At 44.3% G+C, this 27,940-nt stretch overlaps 1 protein-coding gene across 1 annotated transcript in view; it reads left to right on the forward strand.

Annotated features, from left to right (window-relative positions):
* Positions 1–224: 224 nt before the first annotated feature.
* The window catches only part of LAMA1 (laminin subunit alpha 1), a 116,197-nt gene continuing 88,481 nt past the window's right edge, over positions 225–27,940 (forward strand). Inside the window, exons 1-3 of the mRNA XM_040970593.1 lie at positions 225–330; positions 838–1,008; positions 1,191–1,303. Of these exons, the coding sequence (XP_040826527.1) occupies positions 225–330; positions 838–1,008; positions 1,191–1,303 (390 nt within the window). The remainder of the gene's footprint in view (positions 331–837; positions 1,009–1,190; positions 1,304–27,940) is intronic.

Raw genomic sequence — 27,940 nt, forward strand, 5'->3', positions numbered from 1 at the left:
GGACTGTGCAAAAAGGCAAGATTAATAGTGAGGGAAAATGTTCAAAATTGGATCTTTGTAGTCTACAGTTTTATTTACCAAAAAAGTAGGCAGTGGAGCTGGAGGAGCGAGCGAGAGAGAGAGAGAGAAGTCTTTAATCATGACAGGAAAGACTGGGTGGCCCACCAAAGGAGGCAGCGGGAGGAGAATGAAGTTGAAACAGATGCCCTGCTCTTAAGAGGAAGATGGTCAATGCCATCGGGGAGGACATGTCATTGAAACTTGCCTTCAACCTTGTTTTGCCAGCATTTTACTGTGGAGAGTTTCTGCCAGATCACCGACCTGGATGCAGTGACCCTTGGAATTCCACCGTTAGCATTTCACTCGACTCTCTTTGTGACCATTTGTCCACACAACCCTCCTTGTCTGTCATACATTACAAGAATGAAGACATGAGCACATGTCATGCATATCTATCAGTATTTATGATTCTATTTAACTTTTGATATGAAATTTCAAATATACTAAAATACCCAGACTTTCCGTATACTCCTTCTGTGATATTTCACAACAGCATCTGCCCATGAAACGCAAACTTCTATCAAGATATGCAACCTCTTTTTCTGGAAAGTTCTCTTCCTTTCCTTCATAGTCAGTCCCTAACCCTTGCAACCAGCATCATGAGTTCCTTTGGAACAATTTGATCTGGAGAACATGATACCGTCTAATGTGCTTGCGTATAGGGTTCTTTTCCTCAGCATGTGGGTTTCCCATCTTTCTGATTCATCTCCCGGCTGGCCTGCAGGAGCCTATTCTTGGTTTCAAGGGACTCAGCTGATGTGTATGTTTGACTTGCAGGCCTGTTTCCTGCCATCCTGAATCTCGCCAGCAATGCACACATCAGCACCAATGCGACCTGCGGGGAAAGGGGACCCGAGATGTTCTGTAAGCTTGTGGAGCATGTGCCAGGTCGGCCTTTGCGAAATGCCCAGTGTCGGATCTGCGATGGCAACAGCGCCAACCCCAAAGGCAAGTGCTGCCCTGGCACCGCCAAGCACCCAGGGGAACTCATGTTTTCCGAGATGGTGATGAGGGTGTCCCAGGAGAGCCATGAACCTTCCCTGCTGCTCATTTCCACCAGCCTGAATGTTCCAAAATTTAAATCCAGAGATGAGAAAAAAAAATTACATGCTTTTCTCTTCTTTTTGCAGAACGCCATCCCATCTCCAATGCCATTGATGGCACCAACAACTGGTGGCAAAGTCCCAGTATTCAGAACGGAAGAGACTATCACTGGGTCACCATCACTTTGGACCTGAGACAGGTGGGTGAGGCCACAGGTGCTGGGACGTGTCTGCGGTCCTCAGGTTATGGCTCAAAAAGGCTGGCTTGATGCCCAACAAGATTGTGTTCTGACCTCACCAGAAGTCATGTGGTTTGCGGAAGTGGCCCATGGCACCATTGCCTGCCATGTTTGTCCTTTCCAGGTATTTTGAAGGCGTGAGGAAAGTTGCTTCCAGGGGCCTGGGATGCTTTACAGCTCTGCCAGCAGGTGCACTTACCTGTTCAGCGAATCTTCGAAATGTTTGTAAAAACACGGAGTGTGAAAAACTCTGCAAGTGTTTCACAACTAATTTTGAAAATAAACTTATCTTGTATTTGTGTTTATCTGGAGGCTTTTTAAAGTCCCTAGGTGGATGCTAGTTGCCAACAGGTAGAATTGGCTTCAGTGGCACCTGCCACTCTGCTTCCTGGAATCTTGCTTCGTTGCTACATTGGAACAGGGAGGGAAATATGAATGTAGACCCTGGATGACCCAATATTTGGGGCAATCAATATGCAGGGAGCATGAAGGATGAAAAAAGGGAGGTGGCAAGTGTTTTAGAGGTTCTGTCACAACTTTGATTCAAATTCTTCAGAAAAATCATATGACATTCATATTTCCATTCAATTTCCCTTGTATTAGAGTTCATACATTTCACATAAAATGGATCATTTGAAAGAGATACAAGTGAAATGTGCATTATAAGACTGATGTATTAATGGTGAAGATTTAATTATAGATAACCGTATGTCTGAGTAAATGATAGTTTTAAAATATCAAGATTTTTAATTTCTTCCAACAACACTTTGGTCATTTGGTAGCATGTTGCTTAACTTAATGGCATTGTAGACTTTTGTTTTTCTTCCTGTTGTTGATTTGTTTTGTGGCTTTTTATTTAAGGGGATGTATAGTAACTGAGGAATGGCGACTATCATATCCAGATATGGGGGTACAGTGCAGTATGCATCTCTACTTACAGATCAAAGATGGACTCCCAATGAAACTGTTAACCATATCTTGACGATAAGATGCTGGACTCTCTGCCATTGTCCTTGTCTACAATGATGGACATATGACTGTTTATGCAGAACTATACCATAGTAATAATATTGAGGAAATCAGTATGTGGAGTGGAGGGGATTTAGGGAGGAGGTAAGGGAAATCTCAGATCCTTTGGAACTGTATCGTAAAATAACAATAATGTTTTTAAAAATGGGAAAAAAAAGGAAGAAGGGGGAAAATGTATAAGATTTTCAGTAAAAGACAAGGCAATACTGGCATATTGATGTACAAGGAACCTTTGATCTCTATTCATTACAGTGAGCAAAGTAGCAAAATGTTGACCTACCATCCCAACTAATGATCTGGCTCAGGTTCACAGTGTCATAGTGTCATTACACTTTTAGATAGCTTGACTTGTATTCTTAGACATTTTTTATGTTTATACTAGTGGCAAGAATGGTTTTTTTGGAAACATTTGTTTTCCCCATCTTTCCAAATTTATTTTACTTTTTTTTCCTAAGGGAAAAAGTATAAATCTGTCACTTAATAGCCTGTGGCTGTAGAAATGCATTGCTGGTAGATTTTTTTTCAGCTAGATCCTCCTGCACACCTCATATACATAATTGTTGGCACTATCCCCTTGTAGATCTGGCTACACAGTGAGTTTGTCTATGCTACCATCAGCCCACATTCATGTGAGCAGTGTAGCTGAATTAGATCATTGTGGGGCTATGAAATGTTTAGGAGAGGAACTTTTTCAGACTTAAGGAACACTGTGGAGTCTCTAGCCTGTGATTGGCTGAAATCACAAAAACCTAATTTCATTCATTGGAGATGTGAGAAAATATCCTTTTGGCCAAATTAAGAACTGGTTGTGTTGCGTGTAGATTTCAAATCCATGTTTTTAGCCCTTGTCAGGAGGCTTGGCTGTATCCCGAATTTGCTTTCAGTTGGAGGGTGCTAGCTTGAGGAATTCCAGAAGGCAGCATCTGTTTTAGAGCTTTCAAGGCCTGTTTCAAAGCCGAACATGGGCACAGGACTATAGACTTTGATGGGAGTAAGCTTCTAAAGTAAGGGAACACAAAATAATCAATACTCAGAAGTTTCTGTAAGTTTTCATAGTACAGACTTTCCTCTAATCCTTTCATTTGAAGGAGTACATTTTGTCTTTGTCTTAGCTAACCTTTCTCAGATTCTTTATTAAGTCTTCTACTATAAACATGTTTGTTTTTATAGAAAGCACATTATAGTGTATACACACATACTTAGATTCAAGAGTTCTAAACTGTCATGCTGTGTTTGCTTCATGTGAATTGCCAACATCACTATCAGTGCTCTCCCAGTCAAGCTTGCCCTTCGTATCTGTGAGTGCCCTAACCCCAGAGTCAACTAACTGCAGATGGAATGTATTTGGGAAAATATCGTATGCACTGAACATGTAGTGACTCAATTCCTTTTCTTAATTTCCTATTCCCTAATGAGTCAGCGTAGCCACAATTTGCATTGCATTTACATTGCATTAGGTGGCTTTGTGTAGATTCTTTTTTTTTTTTTAAAGATTTAATTTTTATTGGAAAGGCAGATATAAGAAAGAAGGAGATACAGAAACATCTTCCATCCGCTGGTTCACTCCCCAGGTACCCACGATAGCCAGAGTTGAGCTGATCCAAAGCCAGCAGCCAGAAGCGTCTTCTGGGTCTCCCATATAGGTGCAGGTTCCAAAGGCTTTCAACTGCCTTCGACTGCTCTCCCAGACCACAAGCTCGGAGTTGGAAGGGGAGCAGGGCAGCTGGGACATGAACCAGCACCCACATGGGATACTGATGCATTCAAAGCAATGATTTAGCCACTAAGCAGTCACGCTTGGCCCAGTTGTGTGTAGATTCCATACTTCCTGTAGCATTATAAGGGACTTAGTAGCATCTGGGCTCTTTGGTTTCAACGAAGTCCTGGATCCAGTCCTCCATGGGTTACAAGGGAACACTACTTCAGTTTGTAGTTTGTAACTTCAAGTAATAGACATTTGTTTGAATACACAATGTGCCATTAACCCACATAACAACATTATCAGTTATTTCCCAGGGCCTTTCACCATCCATATCCAACTGTCCCAATTTATCCACCCCTATGTTTTATAAGATTTCTTTTTTCAAATGAGGAGCTGATAAAGACCTCTCATTGCATTTGGTTGTTTGTGCTTGATCTCTTCTGGTCTGGATTATTTTCCACCTAGTGTTAGGATACTCCGTTTTCAAGTAGGTCAGTGGTCTTACAGAGTCTTCCACGTTGTGGTTTCATCTTAGTTGTATTTGACATGTTCGTTTATGCCCTCTACCTTTTGCCTTTTGTAAATGTAATTCAGCTTTAGGGACCTGATTGGATTCCATTTACATGTTGCTGTTGGACATACCTCACTGATGGATGATCCAACCTACTGCGTGCTCACTCCCATCAGGTAGTGGTAGAGTTTGAAACCTGTCTGACAGGTTGATACTTTGATACAGGTTGACAATTTGATACTGACAGGCAGGTCTCCACTTTGTAAAGTTGCCTCCTTTTTCCTTTCACGTCTCCCTCCTTGTGTGTTTTCATTGTTATTATCTGCATGGGCATGGGGAGAAAGAGGGAGAGAGATAGAGAGATCCCACATCTGCACTCTTTTTCTAATGCCCTATGCAACTGGGACTGAGCTGAGACTGAAGCCAATAACTTAACTCAGTCCAGGTCTCCCACGTGGGAAGTAGGAATGCAATTGCCCAAGCCTTCACCTGCTGCCTCCTAGGATCCACTTGAGAAGGAAGCAAAATTCCACAGATTGAGCCTAGCATTGAGCCTGCTTTGTAAACATTAAGCCCAGTGGCTCCTGTTACCTCTACTTTCACTGACGCTGGGATCTCAAATATGGCTACAGCTTCGGATGATGTTTTCTTCAGTTCAGTCCATGTGTTTCCCTGAGGAGCATGCCGTCCACCAGCTACTGGTCAACTCCTAGACTGCACACTCCACGAAGGCAAGGGACCACAGCTTGCTTCTTCCTCTTTTACTTCTTTCTCATCTCTCTTCTTGTCCTGTTAACACTTATTGCTGGGCCTTCACTTCTGCACTAACAGACACTGGCACAGTCCAGGCACACGGTGAACAACAGCAGTGTGTACAATGCCTTTTCGTGCTGCCCTCTCTCCTTTCCAGGTCACAGCCTGATGGAACCATGACCATAAACAAATAAGCCCTTGACTGTCTTGTTTCGGTCCTGCAAAAATGTAAAACTTAAAGTAAAATTCTAGCTGGATTTGAATATTATTAGAACTCATAAACCAATCTTGTAAATGTATCCGTGTAATTTAATAAATGCCAATTCCAGAGGTTTTATGATCAAATTAACTTCCTTCCATGTTGGCAAATGCTAGACATTAATGTTATTCATGATTCGCTAGTTGAGGTCAGCTGTTGAAATTACAACATCTTTAGCTTCTGTATACATACAGATTGGTTATCTGGAAAATAAACAGAGAAAAGATAAAATGGGTGTTATCAGAAAGTCCATAACTATTATATGATGTGCGGTAAAGTTTACCTTCAAAGTGTTTGCTTTAGCAGCATTGTACACAAAGCTAGATTAGATTTATCTTTTTTCTCTTTTAAAATAATGCCTGCTCTTTGTCCTTTTATTGATTCTCGGTATTTTAAAACTTACATTGTTGTATATTTAAGTGTCTTGCTTTTTAAAAATCAGTGGGAATGGAATTTGAGGATTTTCTTTAATAAAACTGAAAACTTTCCATGGTAAAGGAAAGCTGACATCTACGCAGTGGTCTCTCTGAAATGTTACTGTCAAGTGATTCGGGAGCTCATTTTTGGATTGTCACAGGAACAAGACAGCGATCTTTTTGATGCTTTATGGTGAAAGAGTATGCACTTCATGTATCTCGAATGTTATTATCATCAAAATTCTCTTAGGGAGGCATTTGGACTGCACTTCAGGATAAGTTGCTGCCTAGGGTTCCTGCATTCCATATGGAGGTGCCTCAGTTTGCAACTTGGCTCTTTTCTTGATTCTAGCTTTGTGCTAATGCAGACCCTGGCACGTTGCAATGATGGGCCTTGTGGTGCCGTCCACCTACAAAGCCTTGACTTTGTTCTGGCCGTCAGCTTCAACCTGGGTCAGCCTTGACTTTTGCCGGCATTTAGGGAGTGAAGCAGCTGATGAGAAACTCCTTTCTGTCTGTCTCTTCTGTCTCTCAAAGAAATAAAAGGAAATAAATCAGATGGTTTAAAAAGGTCTTTGAGGCTCCATGAATTAAGCTACGATGTATTCTATGGGTAGCATCTCCCAGTAGAACACAAAGATTTCCAGTTTGAGAAATAACATATTAAAAGCTTATACCAGGGCCCGATGCAATAACCTAGCGACTGGGGGGGCCCTCACCTTGCACACACCGGGGTCCCATATGGGCACTGATTCTAATCCTGGTGGCCCAGGCTTCCCATCCAGCTCCCTGCTTGTGGCCTGGGAAAGCAGTTGAGAACGGCCCAAAGCCTTGGGACCCTGCACCCCCGTGTTGGAGACCCAGAGAAAGCTACAAGCTCCTGGCTTTGAATCAGCTCAGCTCCAGCCATTGCAGTCACTTCGGGAGTGAATCATCAGATGGAAGATCTTCCTCTCTGTCTCACCTCTTCTCTGTGTATCCAACTTTCCAATAAAAAAATAATAAAGGAATCTTTGAAAAAAAAAGCTTATGCCAGCATTAGGTGGGAAGGTGCTTAATATCACCAGTGATTAAGGATTTACTCTTTGTAAAACCACAATGAGACCCTATTTGATACCCATTAATATGTTTATCATGAAAGCAATGCGAGCAGGTGTCTGGGAGAATGTGAGTTTTGTGTGTTGCCAGTGGGAATGTGAAATGATGATACGGTGCTGTGGAGCGCAGTGTAGCAGCTACTCAGTAAATGCAACCTAGAATTCCACATGATACAGCCACTTTCCTCCTCGAGGTGTGTTCAGAAGACGTGAAAGGGGGGGACTCAAACAAATATATTCATGTTTATCACATAGCTAAAAGGAAGAAAATGCTCGAATGTCTACCAACAGATGAATGGGTAAATAAATTGTGTTATATCCATGCAATAGAATATCATGCAGCTTTAACAAGAATGAGATTTTGCCACATTCTGTGTCGTAATGAAAATGTTATGCTAAGTGAAATAATCCAGGGAAGAAGTGATGCATGATTCCATTAGAGTAGTATGAGTGAGTCAGTGAAAAAGAGAGTGGTTTCCAGGCACTACAGTAGGATGGCGCATTAGTACTGAGCATGCCCCATTGAGCGCATGCATGGGTTCTGGCTGAAGGGGTGTAATTATTGTGCAGCAGTGTGATGCATGTAGTACCACTAAACTATATGCTTCAAAATGGCAAACGTGGTCATTTATGTATATAATGCCTCAGTAAAAAAGTTATGCACTGGGACACTCATGGTTTATTTGATAAGCCAGGGACCGATCTGATCAGAACAGAAACCCTATTGGCCATTAAGGACGAGCATTAACATGAGAAATTGGTTAAAATGTTGGAGAACTGGAAAATGGACCGGGAAGGTACACTAGGGAGAGTGGTGACTGACGGGGAGTTAAGGGAAGCTTGGATGAGAGAGCCTGCTTCAGGAGGAGCAGGGGATGCAGGGCGGCACTTCCCAGGGAGTGCTGATAGCTCGAGCCTGGTGTCAAGTGCTGAGACTAGGACAAGAGGACTAGCAGGGACAGCCGGTGGACAGAGGAGCAGTCCTGCAGCCCTCCCCACTGTCCTGGTGTGGCCACCAAGGCAGAGTGGTTGAGCAGGTCCCAGCAGGAACCTCACCGACAGTCCACAAGCTGGGCTGAAGCACTGTCGTCTCCACAGCTGGTTGCTTACAGCAGTGCAGTGACATCAATGTGGAGACCAAGCTCTGACACCCTGGGCTGGGGTCCTGCTGTTACAGATCCCAATTAGGCTTTGATTTTGTTATGTAGCTTAACTTCAGAAAACAAATGCCAATTTTCGCGTCCTCGTGGCGACATCATGGACCACTTTCCACAGCATCCACAGACTCGGTGTCCTTTCTCTAGGATCTTGAGTGAGGGCACAGCCTTGAGACTTGGGTGGCAGAAGCGCGGAAGCAGTAGTCATGGGACTTTAATGGTAGCAGGAAGTGGAATTAAAAAGCAAGTTTAGTTTGATGAAAAGTGTTAAAATTCATATTTTAAAATATTTATTTTTACTGGAAAGTCATATATACACAGAGAAGGAGAGACAGCGAGGAAAATCTTCCATCCGCTGATTCGCTCTTCAAGTGGCCACAGTGGCTGGAGCTGAGTTGATCTGAAAACAGAGGCCAGGAGCCTCTTCCAGGTCTCCCACATGGGTGCAGGGTCCCAAGGCTTTGGACCATCCTCCACTGCTTTCCCAGGCCACAAGCAGAGAGCTGGATGGGAAGTGTGGCCGCCTGGATAGGTACCAGTGCCCATATGGGATCCTGGTGCATGTAAGGCAAGAACTTTAGCCTCTAGGCTACCACACTTGGCCCAACATTGATACTTTAAAATAATAATATCTTCTATGAGCCTTTTGAAAACTCCTTATAATTACATTTGGGTGTAAATACATTGCTATAGTTTTCGGTCGTATCATATGGTGAGGTGGTGGTGTGTAAGGTATGGTGGAGCGATAAACACTTTAAAACTTTTATTTATTAATATTTTAAGGCAGAACGAGAGAGAGAGCGCCAGTTCACTCCCCAGACACCTAGAATGCAATGGCTGGGACTGAGCCAGGCCAGAGCTAGGCGCCTGGAATTCAGTCTGGGTTTCCCATGTGAGTGGCAGGCACTCAGGTGCTCAAAGTGTGAACTGCTACCTTCCAAATTTAGCAGGAAGGTGGAACTGGAAGTGTAGCTGGGACGTGAAACCAGGTATTCTGAGATAGGATGTATGAGGGTGCTCTGCCAAGTGATACCCCAACTGCTGCCCTCCCTGCGCGCCCCTACACTCTCATGGCATATGGTTGACAAAGTGTAATGTGATCATGATAAAAAAAGAATGAAAAATGGAGAGCACCTGACCAGCTCCACACATCACATATATCTGTTTTCTTTCCCTCTGTCATATTTGTTTTTAAGGTTTATTTATTTTTATTGGAAAGTCAGAATCACTGACAAAGGAGATACACAGAGAAATATCTTCCATCTGCTGGTTCACTCCCCAAGTGGCTACAACAGCCAGAGCTGAGCCAATCTGAAGCCCGGAGCCAGGAGCTTCTTCTAGGTCTCCCATGTGGGTACAGGGTCCCAAGGCCTTGGGCTATCCTTCACTGCTTTCCGAGGCCACAAGCAGGGAGCTGGATAGAAAGTGGAGCAGCTATGATATGAATTGTCACCCATAAGGGATCCCAGGCCATACAAGGTGTGGACTTCAGCCACTAGGCTACTATGCTGGGCCCTCTCTGTCATACTTTTTAATGTACATGTTACTTTTCATTCTTAAAAGTCTTCCTATAACAAAGGAAATGCTAGGCAAGACCTTCATAACATCTAATTAGCATTAGATAACGAAATAAAAATAAGTAAAAATTACATAGATTTTAAGAAAATAAATTCGTAAGTCTATAATTATTTTTTCTTCTAATTAGGAAAATAATAGGAGATAATTCTAGAAAAATCAGAAGCTACAGATAAAGAGACAGAAAACATAGGATTGCTTTACTCTGAAGCAGCCATTTGTGGCGATGATACACTAGGTATTGTTACGCCTTGGCAGGTTTGCATTTAGTCATTGCAGGCAGTTCTGGGTGTTTGATGACACTGCTGTAGCGCTGGTGTTCACTGCGTGCTCGCTGGGCTATGTAAACCCCCAACCTGGGGATGATGAGTGTGAAACCTCATTTTCACCCTGCGAGTATCATGCTGTTCTCTCCCCTTTTGAGAGATGCAGAAGCTGGCAGTGAGAGGGCTCCACTCGTTCAAGGGCAGGGCTGCGTGAGATCCAAGGCTTGGGCTCTGCAACGTCGCTCCAGCTGAGGCAGGGGGACACACAGGGTCCTGTTCTGTTCTATGGCATTTGACATGGGCATCTCCCAGTACTTCTAAGACTCATTATTCATTATTAGTCATGTTAAAAGCTGCATTAATAAAATATCTTCTTATGGTTTGTCCAACATTGGCATAACCATTCCAGTGTTTGACACTTGGAGTGTTTTAATTTCATCTTTCCGTGAAGAAGAGTTTCTCCTTTGTGTATGCCAATGAAGCAATACAGTGAATAGAAATCATCTGTGACATTCCTATTGCAAATTTGTAGGTTGGCTTTGCTTTGAGTTTCCCTTTGCAAGTAAATGTTTATTGCCTTATATCCATGGGGGAAGTCGAAGGGTATACGTTATGAACTATTTATTCAGTATTATTTCCCCTCTCATTCTATCTTTTCATCTGCCCTTCCCAGCAATCCTGAAATAATCTCCAGCAGAGAGCAAGGAGTTTCTGAGTTTGCCCTGGGCCATCATGGCTCGATAGTGTGGTTGCAGGGGCTCAGTAGGCTGAGACGAGGGCTGGAAACCAGGAGTTCAAGTTCTTTGACCCTAGGCCACATTGTCTTTCCTTGCTGTCTCTATCTGCAGTCATGGCTTTCTTTTCCATCACTAATTTCACAGGGCGGTCTGGAACAGCTCTTGCCATTTGTTGCTGATTTTGGTTGTGTCTGGTTTCTGGCACTTTCCTTCCTTGTGTTGGTGGATCTCTAGCTTGGGAGAGTACGGAGCAACCATGCTTTGCTTACACCTCGACATCAATAGAATGTGAATACTTGCTTTTCCATTAGTACAGTATAAGTGCTGCTTCTTTGCTTTTATATGAGTATCAAGTGTTAAGGCTTTTTCATGCTTTTATATTAACATCTAGTATTAATGTTTCATGATTTTATACTAACGCAAACTATTCGTGCTTGTTGAACGATTTTGCATTGACCATTAAAACTTATTGCATATTTTTATATTAATCAAATATTAATGACTGTTTCCTGCTTTTGTATCAATTGAGCAGTATTTTTTTTTTAATTTTTATTTTTACTTGAAAGGCAGATTTTCACAGAGAGAGAAAGAGAGACAGAAAGAGCTCTTCCAACCACTGGTTCACTTTCCAAATGGCTTCAGTGGCCAGAGCTGAGCCAATCCAAAGCTGGGAACCTGGGGCTTCTTCTGTGGTTGTAGGGTTCCAAGGACTTGGGCCGTCCTGCGCTGCTTTTCCAGGTAAAAATCAGAGAGCTGGATCACAAGTTCAGCAGCTGGGACACAAACCTGCACCTGTCTGGGACTGCAGCATTTGCAAGCAGAAGATTAGCCTACTACACCACTGTGCCAGCCCCTAGAGCATTAATATTTGCTTCATGCACTTACATTTATGGTTTGTCCAACATTGTATTAAAAAGTATTAATACTTTCTTCATGCTTTTACAGCGTCTGATAGGATTGTGTGGTACCTAGCATGTGCTTCTCTTGGCCAAAAGGCAAGAAGATGGAGGCATGTGTCTTAGTCTCTTGGAAAAACATTTTAGCCTGCCCCAAACTTTTACTTAGGAAGGACCTCATAGAGGGTTTTTTTAAAAAAAGTTTAGTTTTCTATAGCAGATGCAGCCTGTTTCGTACTAAAGGAAGCCTTTCCTACAGTGTGGGGAATAAAGCCGCCTTGTGGCCTGGTGCTTTAGTTTGTGTGTAGGCTTAATGAGGAAGTGGCGCTTTGTTGTGGGAACACAGTCACAGATCAGCCTTTGTTTTGGGCAAACCTGGAGACAAGAGCTGCTTGTTTGCTGGGGTTGGGAAAAGCTCCTTCATTCAGACGGCTGTTGTGTTTTCTCTCCAAATTTCTGAAAAATTGACCGGCTTGATGATGGTATCAATCAAATATAACAATGTTGGCTAAGCACACTGACAGGGTCAACAAGAAAACAGGGAGATTTCACATTCTTCAGACAGAATCTTTACAGACTGTTGCAACAAGAACGGTGCGGAATTTGGCACCTCCGACTGCAAATGAGGGTCGGCTGTGATGAACAGCGGGCTCGCTCGAGAGGGACGCTTCCTGGAACTGCTCTTGAAATCGCTCTTCTTCGGGACTTGTAGGTGCTCAAAACAATCCTGCTGTAGCCTTTTATTCGTATTTCACACTGATCTCAACCCATTTGAAATACTGAATGTTCTGTGATTTTTCTCGCAAAAGGAATAGATTGGAGGGTATCTTCTGCCTCGGGATTTGGAACTCAGCCACACCTGATTCCTGCCCTTCTTTTATTTATTTATTTATTTGGTCATGTTTGTTGGACGTTCCTTGGCTCAGAAGCAGGCCCTTGCTTTGTTTTCATGCACAGGGACACATTGTGTTATCTCATTTGATTTTCCTCCACTCAGAGCTTTTCTTGAAGTTACCCGTTGCTGTGTAAGACACCGCTTCAGAACTGTATGGCTTAAATCTCCTGGTTTTGTGGATCGGGGTTGTAGGCTGGGCTTCAGTGAGTGGGTGTGTCCAAGGCTGTGGACCCTGAGCCAGGAGGGAGAGGATGTGAGAACCTCCTGGGAGAGGGGCAGCTGGAGGAGGGCTCCTGCGGTTGAAAGGGCTAGCCAGGTGAGAGTCTGTGCTATTTCATACACATTTGTGTGTGTTCCTTGACAACATGGTGCTTATTGGCAGCTGGTCTCTAGGGCATCCAAGGTCCCATCATGGCTGCTTCAGAGAAAGAAACAGCGGTTACTTCCTTATGTATTTAATTTTATCTTACTTCAAGGAGTTCCCATTCAGTGGTTCGTTTCCTAGATGCTCACAATACCAGGTCTTGGCCAGACCAAAGTCAGAAACTAGGACCTCAGTCCAGACCTGCCACTTCGGTGGTATCACTTGTTCCCCCTCACTTGTAGGTTTATTCCCAAATGGCTGCAAGGTCAGAGGCGATCTAAAGCCAAGAGCCAGGAGCTTCTTCTGGGTCTCTCCCACACAGACACAGAGTCCCGAGGCTTTAGTCCAGCTTCTGCTGTTTTCCCAGGCCACAGGCATGGGGCTGGTTGAGTAGTGCAGCAGCCAGGATACAAATTGGCACCCACATGGGATGCTGGTGCTTGCAGGTGTTGGCCTAACCAGTTGAGCCATCATGTCCATCCATCTAAACAAAACCAGAATCCTGCCCATGCCTTCCCGGTTAGACCCATGTTCCACTGCCATATAGGGTTAGTTTCCCCATGTTCCCTGAACTACCCTGTCACAAAAGTCAGCCGAGAGTCTCCCTGGGGGATAAGTTTGATAGCCCTTTGGCCATGAGAAGGGATGAGGATTTGAGACCAGTTTGAAACCCCAGCTGCCCTTTGCTTCTGAAAGGGTAGCTCTCCAGCCAAAGTGGCTCTTTCTACAGCCTACCCTGTCCTGTCCCCTAGAGACCCCACCCTCCTCAGGGGGTGAAGTAAATGGCCGTAGGATGTGAGTGGGGATGCATTCTATGTTCTAAACTACTCAAGGTTACTGACAAATGAATAGCATTGTTCCCAAGCAAGGCTGACTAGGTTTTCTCCTTTGTGGATTAGCAGGGGGTCAAAGCAACCCTGCTACCATTTGGCAAAGTTCTGTTCTGTTCTGGCTTTGAGGGATGGAAGGCCACACCCGCTGTCTCCACCTGTCACTCTGGATGGGCCTGGGAAGGATTCTGGGAAATCTGTGAAGACACTTTTGCAGGATTCTGTCACAATATGCTTTTCATGTCCCCAACAGTTTGGGCATAAAAATAAACCTTTTTGTATATTTATGGAAAGAAAGGGAAGTCTGTTCTGAAATCATTATTTCATTGTTTTGTAGTGTGGCTGAAAAAGAGAGGTTAAGTTTGACTTTGAAGAAACACATTCCAAATTGCCCTCTTTCAAAGAAACATTTCTTCAAACATTTCTGTGCATAGGCCTGGCTTCAACTCAGGCATCTGAGTTCCATCCTTAAAAAGAAACTCATCACAGATAAAGCAGCATGGCTGTGAATACTTCAGCTAGATTCCGAAATGCTTTTTAATGTCTTCAATGGGATTTTTCTCTACACAGAACTTCCTTTATTCCAACCTTTGGTAAAAGCAGAGATTTTTAAAACTACAGTGAAGTAAAAGTTCTATAATTGATACACTGACCATAGCTGTTGATGGGGCAGAGTGCGATAACTCCCTCTTCCATGTAATATTGTGTAATAATATGATAAAATCAGAGTAGTTAGCATTTCCTTGAATATCTATTGCTTCTTTGTGTCAGGATTTTTTTTTTTTTTTGCTTTTTTTGGCTTTCTCTCTTTCTGTCTCTCTCTCTCTGTATCCAGGGTAAGGGGGGAGATAAAGGGAGAAACCCCACCCAGCTTCCCACCCATCCCAGGTTCCCGACACAGGGTCTGCTCCAAGGGTCCTGCTCAAGTGGTTTTGAAAGATCAACAGTTCTGACTTGCTGCCAGTCTCACCATTCCAAGCACGATAAAGTCGCTGCAGAATCCACTGGCTGACATAGTGTACCTTAGAGTCTCCATTTGCCCAGATTTCACTGCCAACACGTGACTGGGTAGTTGATTGATCTGTTCTGTCCTCCATCTTTGGTTGTGATACCAGTGTCCTCTGCAGGTTCCAATGGACTGTCATATCCTTCATGTGCAGTTGGTTATGCTGCTCACTGCTCCATCTGAGCCATGAGGAGGCTCAGCTTTGACACATGCACTCTATGGTCAGACCATGGAACCTGCAATTCTCTCCATGGTTGGGGTTCTGAGTCCAGGAAGTTCTGAACTCCCCTCTCTAAATCCTTTATAGAATGCGTAATAAACTGTGAAGAACATCAGATCTTAAGCCCTCTCTCCAGTTGTATTTTTAGAACTTTTCTGAATTCCACTGCATCATATCTGAGAACACTACATCATCTGATGCGTGGATTGTCTACCTGTGGAGTTCTGGGGAAGAGTACAATGATCACATGCGCCTAGAGCTCTTAGCGCTGAGAGAGCAAGTTCTTCAGCACAGCTAAGACCTAGCGGGACCCCTTCCATTGCTAGTCACTGGTGGATCTTGGCCTTCCAGAAACTTTGGGTCTAGTGCGGAAGGAGGTCATGAAGTTGAGTGCTTCTGCTGTGCGGTACGAGATGTACAGGCCGGGGGCTACATGGCGAACATACAGGAAGGCAGTGAAGGGGTTCAGGAAAGCAACTGCAGGACGACCCCTGTGAAGGCCCGGAGGAGGAGTGAGGAAGGATGCTGCGGGATGTGGCAGTGCAGAAAAGACACATGAACCGGACAGGCTGGCAGGGCTGTGGAGCTATCACAGCCGTCCTGTGTAAGTATTATCTTTTCATTTTTTTCCTGCTTGTTGAGAAATAATTACCATATAGCAGACTGCATAGATGCTGGCTGTGAGAGTGGATGAGCTTTAGCAAAAACAGACACATGCGGAAGTGGCTGCCTGGCCAAACTATGGGATATTCCCATCACCCTGAAATGTTCCCCTCTGCCCTCCCCTGCAGCTCCCCACAGCACTCCTCCCTCCCACTGTCCAGAGAAACCCCTGCTGATTTCTTCATTTTTTAAAAAATGAGTTTGGCCTGGCATGTAACTTCTTTGAAATGGAATCCTACGATATGGCTTCTTGTACGTCTGACTTCTTTGAATGTTATGTCTGGGAAAGTCATCGCTGTTGCTTCAACTAGCGGCTGCTGCCTTGGAGCAGTCTTTCCCTCCGTGGACATGCGGAAATGGGCTGAGCCGTTCTCTAGCCAAACTGCTTCTAATGTCTGTCCACTGGATACAAGCTGCTGTGAACATTCTTAGAAGAAGCTCTTTCTGGATGTGTGTTTTTATTTCTGCAGGAGTGGAACTGGCCAAAGGATGTGTGTGTGTTTAGCTTTAGGAGACATTGACAAAACACAGTCACCAACATGCCCCAGGCAGGAAGTGTGTAGTCTGGCTCTTCTGCCAGGAGCCACGGCCCGGGCTTCTCACTGCCCACAGTGGAAACCATGGTGGTAGTTCTCTGATGGCTGACTGTAAGAGGCCTAGCTAAAGTCCTGTAATAATTTTTAATGGTGGAACAAGTATAACATTCTGACATCTGAGTATACAATCACGTGTTTTCTTGCTCCCATTGTGGGATATTTATGACATTTCTAAATTTTGACTGTTCTACATCCTGTTGTAACAAATGTTCGAATGTGTTTGTGACTGTGGTATCGAGTTTTTCTGAAATATCGATTCTAAGAAGCAGAAGTGGATTAAAACACAACAGGGTCTGGCATTGTGATGCAGTGTGTGAAGTGGCTGCTTAGAACACTTCCATCAACAGCTGAATGCCTGATTCAGTCCCGGGCTCCTCTGCTTCCAGTTGAGCTTCCTGGCCCAAGCGTGTGGCAGGCAGCCTATGGTGGCACAATGACATGGGTTCCTGTCACGTATGTGGGGAACCTGGTGGAGTTCCTGCATAGTTCCTGGCTTTCGCTTGACCCAGTTCTGGTTGTTGTGCGTATCTTATCCCATTTCATCTCATCGCAGCTCTCTGTCATTCTAACTTTCAAATAAACAAATGTTTAAAAACAAAGTAAAATAAACAGCTTATTTTTCAAATGTCTTTATTGCTTTCCGAAGCATTGTTCAATTTAAATCAATTTAAATGCCAATAGTAACTAAATTTTTATCTAGTGACTCATTGGTTGCGTGGAGATTGAACTTTTTTTCTCCTCCGCAAATTGATTAGCAGATAATCTATCTGTTTATGTATAATGAGCTCTTACATGATGCCACTCTATGGGCCTTCTGTTTGGGAACATTGGGCCAAATACAGGGGTTTCAGCAACACATGGTCTGACCTATTATTTCACCTGCTAAATTGTGCCATGGTCATTAGCCTCTCTTAAGACAGTCAAAATGCTTTGTGCATACAATGTTGGAGCATTGAGATGTTTGAATATTAGTGGCAAGGACTGGATAGAGTTTTTAAGTTATGCTCTAACAAGATAGAAAGAATGGAATTTGTGCTAAGTGTCATCCTTTTGAGAAGTGCCTGTTGCCACGAGAGTAATTGCAGAACTTGATAAAAGGGCTTGCAGGTCTGATCCCTTACACCTGTGCTGTACAGTTGACAAAGTGCTTTCTTGTTCATTGTTTCCTGTTCTACGTACAACACGAAAAGCAGATCCCTGTTATTTATTGTGAATCATGCACTGGGCTAGAGAGAAAACACCTACTGGCTCCAAGTGTGAATCTTCTAAGATTCCTCTCCTAAGTCATGGAAAACTCGTTTTGAATTCTCTGGACATGAAGATTTCTCGCTATTCTTGAGGGCAGGAAAGTGACTGTCGAAATCTAACTCTGTCACCATTGGCTTGAATGAGATGACAAAGTTGCCATCATGGTGATAAAAGGCCCAGCTCAGTGACAGGACTCCTGCCTGTATATACAACTGCATCTTCTCACACTCATGGTCCCTGAGTGTCTACTCAGACACAGGTGTACCTGTGATGTTTTGGTCGGTGATAGCCCTCAGAATAATAGTTACTCCCTAAGGTAATTTATTTATGTATTAAGATTTATATATTGGGAAGGTAGAATTACAGGGAGAAAGAAAGAGAAGGAGAGAGAGCGCGAGAGGGCGAGTGAGCAAGAGAGAACTTTCATCCACTGGTTTTATCCTCAACGGCTACAACAGATGAAGTTTAGCCGGGCCAAGGGCAGGAGCGCGGCACTCCAACCGAGTTTTCTCCTGTGGGTGGCTGGGGCCAAAGCACTTGAACAAGCTTCCACTGCTTTATCCAACTACATTGACAGAGAGCTGGATCAGAAGCAGAGCAGCTGGGGCTCGAACCAGCGCTGATAGGGGCAGCCAGTGTTGCAGGAGGTGGCTTAAAGTGCTGTGCCACAAGGATGAATGAAGGTGAAAAACTCCTACCACCTCAGTTTTTCCTGTACCTTTGCCATGTTTAGATATGTTTCCAAGCGCAAATGCTGACTATGGTGCTGTGCTTAACTACAGGTTGTCCCACAGAAGCAATAGGCTTTGCCCTATGACCTAGCTCATCAACTGGGTTTTCATAAGTTGGAAAGTACTCCAAGATGTTTGTGCAAAATAGAATTCAATTTTTTTTTTCTGGCACATATACACCCACACATACATGTGGGTTTTTTTTTTTTTGGCTTACACATTTCCATGAATTTTGGGGGGATCTTTTTATCCATAAGTTTTGGAATTCTTTTTTTTTTTAAAGATTTATTTATTTATTGGAAAGTCAGATATACGAAAAGGAGGAGAGACGGAGAGGAAGATCTTACGTCCGATGATTCACTCCCCAAGTGAGCGCAATGGCCAATGCTATGCTCATCTGAAGCCAGGATCCAGGAACTTCTTCCGGGTCTCCCACATGGGTGCAGGGTCCCAAGGTCTGGGGCTGTCCTCGACTGCTTTCCCAGGCCACAAGCAGCGAGCTGAATGGGAAGTGGAGCTGCCAGGATTAGAACCGGCACCCATATGGGATCCTGGGGCGTTCAAGGCGAGGACTTTAGCCGCTAGGCCACTGTGCCGGGCCCAGTTTTGGAATTTTTTTACACCAAAATAAAATGCCTTTAATTACATTTTCCACTGCGTTTAAATTTTTAAGAATGTATTTTATGTACCTGAGAGGTGGAGAGAGGTCTTGCATTCATTGGTTTAGTGCCCACATCCCCACAGCAGCCACAGCCTCACCCAGCTACCTGCCAAGGCAGTCTGAGAAGCCACAGGTTTATGGCTCAAGTGCTTGGTTCCCTGACACCCAGATGGTTGTGGGCATCCCAAGCTGTGTCTTCAACACCATACCGGGCACCCATCTGCCCGTGAACTTTTTGAAATACCCTCATCTTCTCTATCATATTTGCATAATGGTAAAACCATCTAACGAGCTCTTTCTCAGAATTTGTCCGCTATTAAGTGACGCATGACTGTGCTTAGAAAGCCCTGGCTTGCTCACGCCTGCCCTTTATCCTTGATAAGGGACGGAAATGAAGCCTGGGAAAACTGAGATCAAATTAAACCCTGCAAATAATTAGCTGGGATGGCACAGCTGCACTAACCCTCATATCCTGAGAAATTCACTGGAAGCTTAAAAACACGTATTAGCGTCTCTGTAGCTCTAAATGTTCTTATCAATTAGAAATTACTGGCATATGTGTGTAACTGTTTTGTTTCATGTACTGTGAAAATTAATAGACTTTTCAGCAAAGCTGTATATATTTACAAAGCAACTGAGCAGAAACTACAGTATATATATTATATATATGTTATGTATACAATTTAAGTAATCTCCCTCTCTAATAATTTTTGGGTCATTTGGGGCTATTTTTTTTTCGTAAAGGTGACTTTTTAAAAAAGGTTTAATTTATTTTTATTGGAGAGTCAGATATATATATAGAGGAGGAGAGACAGGAAAATCTTCCATCCGTTCATTCACTCCCGAAGCAGCTGCAAAGGCTGGAGCTGCGCCAATCTGAAGCCAGGAGCCAGAAGCTTAATCCGGGACTCCCACGCTGGTGCAGGGTCCCAAGGCTTTTTGGCTGTCCTCTAGTGCTTTCCCAGGCCACAAGCAGGGAGGTGAATGGGAAGCGGAGCTGCCGGGATTAGAACTGGCGCCCATATGGGATCCCAGTGCATGCAAGGTGAGGACTTCGGTGGCTAGGTTACCCAGCTGGGCCTGATTTGGGGCTATTTTTGATCCTTTTATAAGCAAATCATAAAGTAACTATTTGAGTGTTAGTATAATGTTAGAGTGTTAGAATAGTGGAATGCTAGGCCAGGCTGTCAGGCCCCTTGGTCCCAAGAAACCGCTGCTTTGCTTAGTTAGGATAAGCAGGGCCATTGGGGGATGCCACCCTAGTCAGGATGAGTCAGGGCTATTGACCAGTTCACAAGCCCTATCTACAGTGGCCAGTGCCATGAGCCCTATCTATAGCATCCACCCGGGTGGCAGGGCATTTGTCCGGTTCCGGGAAACAGGATGAGCTGTTGATACCCAGAACCCATGGCCATGATGTGTTTGAAGTGTGTTACTTTGATTGGATAATGTGTTACTCTTTACATTGATTTGCTGTGTTTGGATTTGTGCGAGCTATAATGTATGTAATGTCCAAAAGGGCCTATACAATCAGTGGTCTTTCTCTGGTTCAGGGTCCGACCCCTCCTTGGCTGGCCTGCATGCCCTAAGAACAGTCTGACCCCAGCATGCCGGCACAATAAACTCTGCTTGATTTTGCATTACCAACAAAATTCTGTCATTTTGGGTGGTGGGGGGGAAGTGGACAGAATTAGGCAATGCATTGCTACAGAGCTTTGATCTTCCCAAAGGGAAACTGTAGTTATTAAACACAACCACCACATTCCGCTCTCCTCAGTCCCTGCTAACCTCCATTCTGTCTCATACCCTTGAGTGCTGGAGGTAGCTCATACACGTGGGAGCACAGTGTGACCTCTTGTGTCTGCCTTATTTCACTTAGCAGGATGTTCTTAAAGTAAGTTCATGTTGTAGCAGTGTCTCAACACCTTAATTTCTGTTTCAGGCTGAATCATATTCCGCAGTATGCGGTATTTTGTTGAACTATTCCGTTACATGTGGATGCCTGGATTATTTCTGCCTTTTGGATTTGCATAATACTGCTGTAGCCATTGATGTATACAGTTAGAGCTACTGCTTCCAGTTTTTAGGGTCGATATTTAGGGGATAGATCCAGGAGTGAAATTGCTAGGTCTTAGAGTAATTCCATGTTTAATTTTCTAGAAATTACCATACTGTTTTTCACTGTGGCAACAAAAACCATTGTATACCTTTTTAAAATAAACAAAAAGGCTTTATACATATGGATCCTGTGAATAATGTATAGAAAGTTCACAGAAAATGGAAATTAAAAGATATTAAAAGACTCCTTGCATTTGTATTTTTACCAGACATTTATTTTTATTGGAAAGTCAGATCTATAGAGAGGAGAGACAGAGAGGAACATTTTCCGTCTGCTGATTCACTCCCCAAGTGGCCACAACGACCAGAGCTGAGCCTATCTAAAGCCAGGAGCCTCTTCCGGGTCTCCCACATGGGTGCAGGGTCCCAAGGTCTGGGGCTGTCCTCCACTGCTTTCCCAGGCCACAAGCAGGGAGTGGGATGGGAAGTGGGGCAGCCGAGACATGAACTTGCATCCATATGGGATCCCAGATGTGCAAAGCAAAGACGTTAGCCACTAGACTACCATGCTGTGCCCTTGATTTTGGATATTAAAAAATATTATCAAATATTTAAAAAATAACATTACAAATAATGTTAATTCAGTGACTGACAAATGACATGTGGCTAAAGAAAAGGAGATTCTTGAAATAGGATTTAAGTCAAGGATTTATGTAAAGACTGATGTGTGTTTATGCATAAAGATCCATTCTCACTAACACTGTGAACACTAGATTTAGTGCCCAAAGGAATTAAGACATAATTATTGTTTCTGGGAGTTGTAGATGTATAACTAATAGGTTAATGGTTAATGGAGTTAATTCAGCATAGACTTGTCTCGTTTTTCCAGGCAGTATCACCTGGATTGCAGGGTTTAATGGTTGAGGGCCCCTGTTACTTTCCTGGGTTGTGATGAGCCTGCAATTTTGTTGTGGTTTGTTTGTTTTGGGCTTTTTTGTTGTTGTTTTTTTCAGGACAAGGGATGAGAAGTAGGGATGTGAAACTGTCAGCCTCCACCATGTGAGAATTGGAGATGAAGTGAAAGCAAGTCAGGCTCTCAAATGTTTGCAGCCAGACTTTCTGGGACGGAGACTTTGATTGGGGAATGTGGGCTTTTAATGTGGGGAATGGTTTGGAGATTCTTGCACCTCTTTTGTGCTCAGAGAAGGAGTTGGCCCAAGTCCGAAAGCCCTGCTCCACCTCTTGGAGTTTTCTTTCTCATTCTCATTTTATTATCTGTGAAAGTTCTGTGAGACCAGCTTGCTTAGATCTCTGCTTATGCTTGGTCCCTTACAGAGACAGCACTGCTGATGGTGATTCCCAAGCCCCAACATCCAGCTCTGCGATTTCTGGCGCTTGGGGACTCCAGAGCATCCTCTGGCATCCAGATGACTCACCTTCAGCTGGTCTGGGAAGCACCCCACCAAGCCCCAGTTTCCAGCTTTGCTTTTTTTCCCAATCCTTAAGACATACCTCTGGGGCCACTTCCACAATCAGTAGGGGAAGAAGGAGACATTGTTGATTGCTACCAGTGTTCCAACATGGTGGAAGGGAGGCTATGTCTTGGAGAAAAGCCTAGTGCCATTTTGAAGTCTAAGATGCTCACAGGTGGAAACCAGACAGCACTGGCTGAGGTTATGGCTCTGAGCTGTGGAGAGGAATGGCGCGATTGGCCTAAGGTCTGAGGATGGCCCTTGAGCACTTTCCACGTAGACATCTCTCATTCCATGAGCAGGAGGCCATCTCATGGGGCTTAAGGGAAAGTCCTGCCAAGGACACCTAGGAACATAGCTGGTTGTGCTCTTGAGGCAGTTCCAATAGTTGTTTCACAAATTGAGCAAAGTCAGTGCGGACCACTTGGGCCACTGCTGTGGGGACGTGAAAGGGAAATTGGCCTCTTAGACCTTGATCTTGACACCATAGACAAAGTCGTAGACTTAGTCATCGGGAGGGAATAGTGGCAGGGGACCAGGGCACAGCTTGTTGGCGGGGAGAGCTGTTTGGCCACTAGCCTTTCTAGTTGTTGGGGAGTAGAACTGCTCCTGGCAGGTGTTGCACCTGTTCCTCTGGGATTTTCAGATAACTGCTTATTCTTTATTTGGTATGTGGGTTCAGGGCTCTGCACCCTGTTAGTGAGCTTCTTTCCCTCTTTCTCAGTGTCAAATTAAGCATCACTGTATGGCTCAAAAATGAGAACTTCTTGATTTTCTGACATATGAATCTAGAATTTTAAGGATGAAATCCTGCTATTTCTAAATTTATCATCATTAATAGCCATTTGTCTCCACAATTAAAAGAAAATCCAAAAGAAAATAAAACAGGAGAATAAAGTTACTGGGCTTGCACATGCTTGCAGTTCACTTCTAGTGTCAAATTTAAGGCAAAATCAATCTAGTTGTTACCTAAAATTCTGTTCTCACCCATGAAATTTTTTCTTTTCCCTGTTTAATTGTGCCCACGGGTTTTAAACAAAGGACTAGTAATAAAACAGTCAATGAAAATACATAAAGGAATGGCATTTCGAGGTTATTTCCCGTTAAATAATCCATGTTTTTCCTACTCTGCACTTTCTGTGGATTTTTTTTGAAGACTGTTCGTATTCATAGATTTCAAAAATGATTTTATACCAGAGTAAACTTACTGTTCATTCCATTTCCCACAGATTGTTTAAAATTCTTTCTTGTCTGCGATAAGTTCATTTCCCTCATGTAAGGGAGAAGGTATAGTTAAAATCACTGGCCAGTCCCTGCCATAGGAGCAGGTTCATCTTTCTGTGGAGAATTCCAGAAGGGAATCATGTGGGATTCTGGCCTCGGGAGGTCCCGTGAGAGCGCAGTGTGCAGACAGCAGCTGCCTTTGCTATGTGGAGGAGACTCCGCATCTCCCTGCATGTGGGAAATGGACCTCTGACCTTGGAAAATGACCCTATCTGAGCTCTCCTAGCCCTCTGAGCCTGCTGTGGATTTAACATGTTTAAGTTAAGGCCGAGGTTCACAGCAGCATTCCTGTCTGGATTCCTCTGTAGACAGCGGTGTTTGATGTGTGCCGATTTTATTTATGTGACACTGTGCTCATTCCAGTCTTCATTAACCAGGGCCACTGGGTAGAAAAACACCATGAATGTGGTTTGAAAGTGGCTGCGTCAGCTGCAGGCTTGGCAGGGCCCCCACCAGGGCCCTGAGTCTGTGGGAAATCCCGTGTCATCAGTTTGGGCTCAGTCATTCTTCCATGGAGTGGAAAGACAGTTGAGCTAACAGGGCCAAAGAAAGGCCACAGAAATGGCATGGATTTGTTTGGACAAAAGGTTTGCAATTGTGTATCCTCACAGAGAAGCCCTCCCTTTTCCGCATGTTGCGGAAGACCTGTTGGCAGGCACGTGGTTGGTGAGTTGGAGCTTCTGTGAGCTGACTAGGGAGGCTTCTGGAAACCTGTGTGCAGGGGGCTCGGGCTGGAGGTGTTCGCTTTCACAGAGAGGCCATTGTCTGGGACTTGCAGAGGTAGTCCTCTGCCTGCCCTCCTTCCCTGGGCTTTCCCTGGTGCGTGTGCATTCCTGTCCTAATCTCCTGCCCTCATGAAGACACCAGCCGGGTTTGTTCAGCTTTGGTTTACCTCAGTTCCCTCCAACACGGTCATGTCCAAGTCATGAGGAGTCAGGAATTCAGTGTAAGAATTCTGTGGATTCATACTGGAGCACCTGCTGGTGCTGGATGCTGCTCACAATCTCCATAGCACCTGTTTCTTTTCTCTTAGACTTGTATGTAGTTCACAATTGCTTTTTTTTGCTTCTGGCTCCTTACCTGGTTATAAAGGTGCTAATCAAGATAAGGGCTCAAAACACCATCTGTGAGGGCCTGGTGTGATGGCTCAGTGGCTGAAATCCTTGCCTTGCATGTGCCAGATCCCATTTGGGTTCGTGTTGTGGCTGCTCCGCTTCCCATCCTGCTTCCTGCTTGTGGCCTGGGAAAGCAGTCACGGATTGCCCAAAGCCCTGGGACCCTGCATCCACATGGGAGACCCAGAAGAGGCTCCTGGCTCCTGGCTTCAGATTGGCTTAGCAACGCCATCACAACTACTTGGGGAGTAAATCATTGGATGGAAGATCTTTATCTTCTCTCTTTATCTTCTTCTGTGGGTAAATCTGCCTTTCCCAATGAAAATGACCAAATATTAAAAAAACAAACCCCTCCCTGAAACGGTCCATCTAGCATAGCTGTTTGCAGGTGACTCAGTCTCAGTTCAATGCCATGTCCTGGGGCCAGGGTTGGAAACAGCCCTAGGACATGGCATTGAAAATGAATGCTGCTGGCTGAAATCATGTTATGGAGCACAGCCAGGATGGTAGAAGTCTCTGCCAAGTCTCGCTTTATTGTCCTTCACCTCTCCTTGTATACTCTTCCCCCCACATCCTAATTCAGCCAGGATGTTGGATGCAGATAAGTCCAATTAGTCTTTTTAGCTACAAACCCAGTTCCTGTTCCTGCCCATCCCAATGAGTGCCAATTAACTCCTTAACTCACAACACTTAGGTATTCCCTCCTGCCCACCTGTGACTCATCTATCAACTGAGAGTGGATGGTATTGCATTGTTGTGTAACCATGCCCCTACAAGCCCCTTTAAAAGGCCACTGAAGCTGGGCTCACTCTCTCTTTCTGGTCAGGTGTTTCTGTTACTCTGGCACCTCGACTGTTGGCTGACCCAGGACAGGTGATCCCCCCGAGCATGGTCCCCGTGTACTGCTTAGATGGGACAATGGATATAGCAATGTTGTTTCTGGTTTGTGTACTATCAGGAGTTGCAGGAGAAGTGAGGCCTAGCAGTGATGGAATGTGGGCAGAGAAGCCAGGGAAAGGTGAATGTCTGCAGCTTTGTAAGTGAGTCCAAGTTATTCGTTGCATGTCTCTTAGGATAACTTACATTGCTGGGGAAGCTGGGACATAGGTCTTCAGCTTAACGGATGGACTTGAGGGTAATGACCATTAGTTCCTCTTGGGGTTATGTTTGGCTGGATTGCCGCAGGGACTTGTGTTCTGCTATTTCTAGTATGCTCTGTTATCACCAAGCTTGGTTAATAAAGACTCCTTAATAAACCTTAGGCATGTCTGGTGTGATCTCGCTTTTACCCTGTAAATTGGGTGAAATTGGGTAAATTGGGAAAACTGGGTTAGGACTCACCAGTTGCTTCAATATGTGGGTTATTTTCTCCCTTTTCCTTAATCTGTAATAGCAGTGTGGCGTAGTGGCGAAGACAGACTACCTGGGTTTGAGCTCTGTAGATTGTAGTTTTGCGTCTGCAGGATCCTGTGAACATGACTTACTAATTTTTTTTTTTGCCTCAATTTCCACATCTGTAAAGTGTGTGTGTAGGGAAATGATACTGCTTGCTTCACAGGAACAATCTCTGTAGAGTTAATAATTCTAATTAACTCTAATTCTAATTATTAGTAATTCTGATAAACTGTGGTGCTCTGTAACCATGAATAGTTATTTATTTTTGTGAAAACTACATTTGTCATCCTTTTATTCGCTCTCGGCTTTCATGACAAAACTCAAAAACTAAGTGGAACAACTGTTCCTGTGCTTATGGAGGTGTGCACTTGGTCTCCAAGTGAATGTAGGAGGTTTTTTTTGGAGGACAGAGCATTACAACAAGCAGGTTCAGTGGCCTTCATTGTAGGTGGATCTTTTTTTAATTTTTATTATTATTTTTTTTATTGGAAAGGCGGCTATACAGAGAGGAGAGACAGAGAGGAAGATCTTCCGTCCGATGATTCACTCCCCAAGTGAGCGCAACGGCCGATGCTATGCCGATCCGAAGCCAGGAGCCTCTTCCTGGTCTCCCATGCGGGTGCAGGGTTCCAAAGCTTTGGGCCGTCCTTGACTGCTTTCCCAGGCCACAGGCAGGGAGCTGGAAGGGAAGCGGGGCTGCCGGGATTAGAACCAGCGCGCATATGGGATCCTGGGCGTGCAAGGCGAGGACCTTAACCACTGTGCCACCGCGCCAGGCCCTTGTATGTGGATCTTGGAGGCAGTGCTCAGGCAGGTGGTGGATGTGATGGGCTGGTATTCTGGAGCAGAACCACCCGGTTTCTCAGTGACAAATCAGGGGACTGTTTCTTGACCTCTGTCTATATCATTTTCCAAATCTGTAAAAGGGGTACAGTAACGATGATGCTGGTTGAGATTATTAGCAGGCGTGAGTGAAACCCTTGCCGCGTGTGCGGTAGGCTGCATGTGAAACTGGAAAACAAAGGTAAATGTATTCTGTTTCAGATATCTGTGTAAGTTTCCCTAACTTCTTTCCCAGGGGCACTTCTGCTTTGTAAAGGCTAGTTAATCATATGCCTTGGCGGTGACTGATCATGGCCCATCACGATGTTAGATGTCGGTGATTAAATATGGGAATATTTGCCCGTGTTTACTGTCAAGAGCCCAAGAACAGTGTTTTGCTTCTAATGTACTCGAGAAGCAATGGGTGGCTTCCAGAGGGCGTGGGAATGAGGATGGCCTCATACTCACTTGCAGTGTTAACTCAATGGGGGTCATTGCTCATGGGTGAGTGACCTTTTATGAACTAGAATTGTCCTTCCTTAGGGATTCCCTATAATGGTTGAATGCAAAACTTCTGTTTGTGGCGGGTCGGTGCATCCTTGGAATTGACATTCGTGTGGTGTGTTTGTTGCCATTGATGATCCAATATTGATATTTAATTAAACCTGTAGTTAATATTAGGGTCCTTTCTTGGTGTGCATTACTTGAGTGTTTTAAAAATCTTACATATATTTAAAGGAGTGAGAGAGAGAGAGATCTGTATATGCTGGTTCACTTACCAAGTGCTCCTGGCAGCCAGGACTGGGAAAGACTGAGAACAAAAGGCCAGAACTCCATCCG

This window comes from Ochotona curzoniae, unplaced genomic scaffold (genome assembly GCF_017591425.1).
Source record: "Ochotona curzoniae isolate NIBS_2020 unplaced genomic scaffold, NIBS_Ocur_1.0 scaffold_4812, whole genome shotgun sequence".
NCBI classification, from domain to species: Eukaryota; Metazoa; Chordata; class Mammalia; order Lagomorpha; family Ochotonidae; genus Ochotona; species Ochotona curzoniae.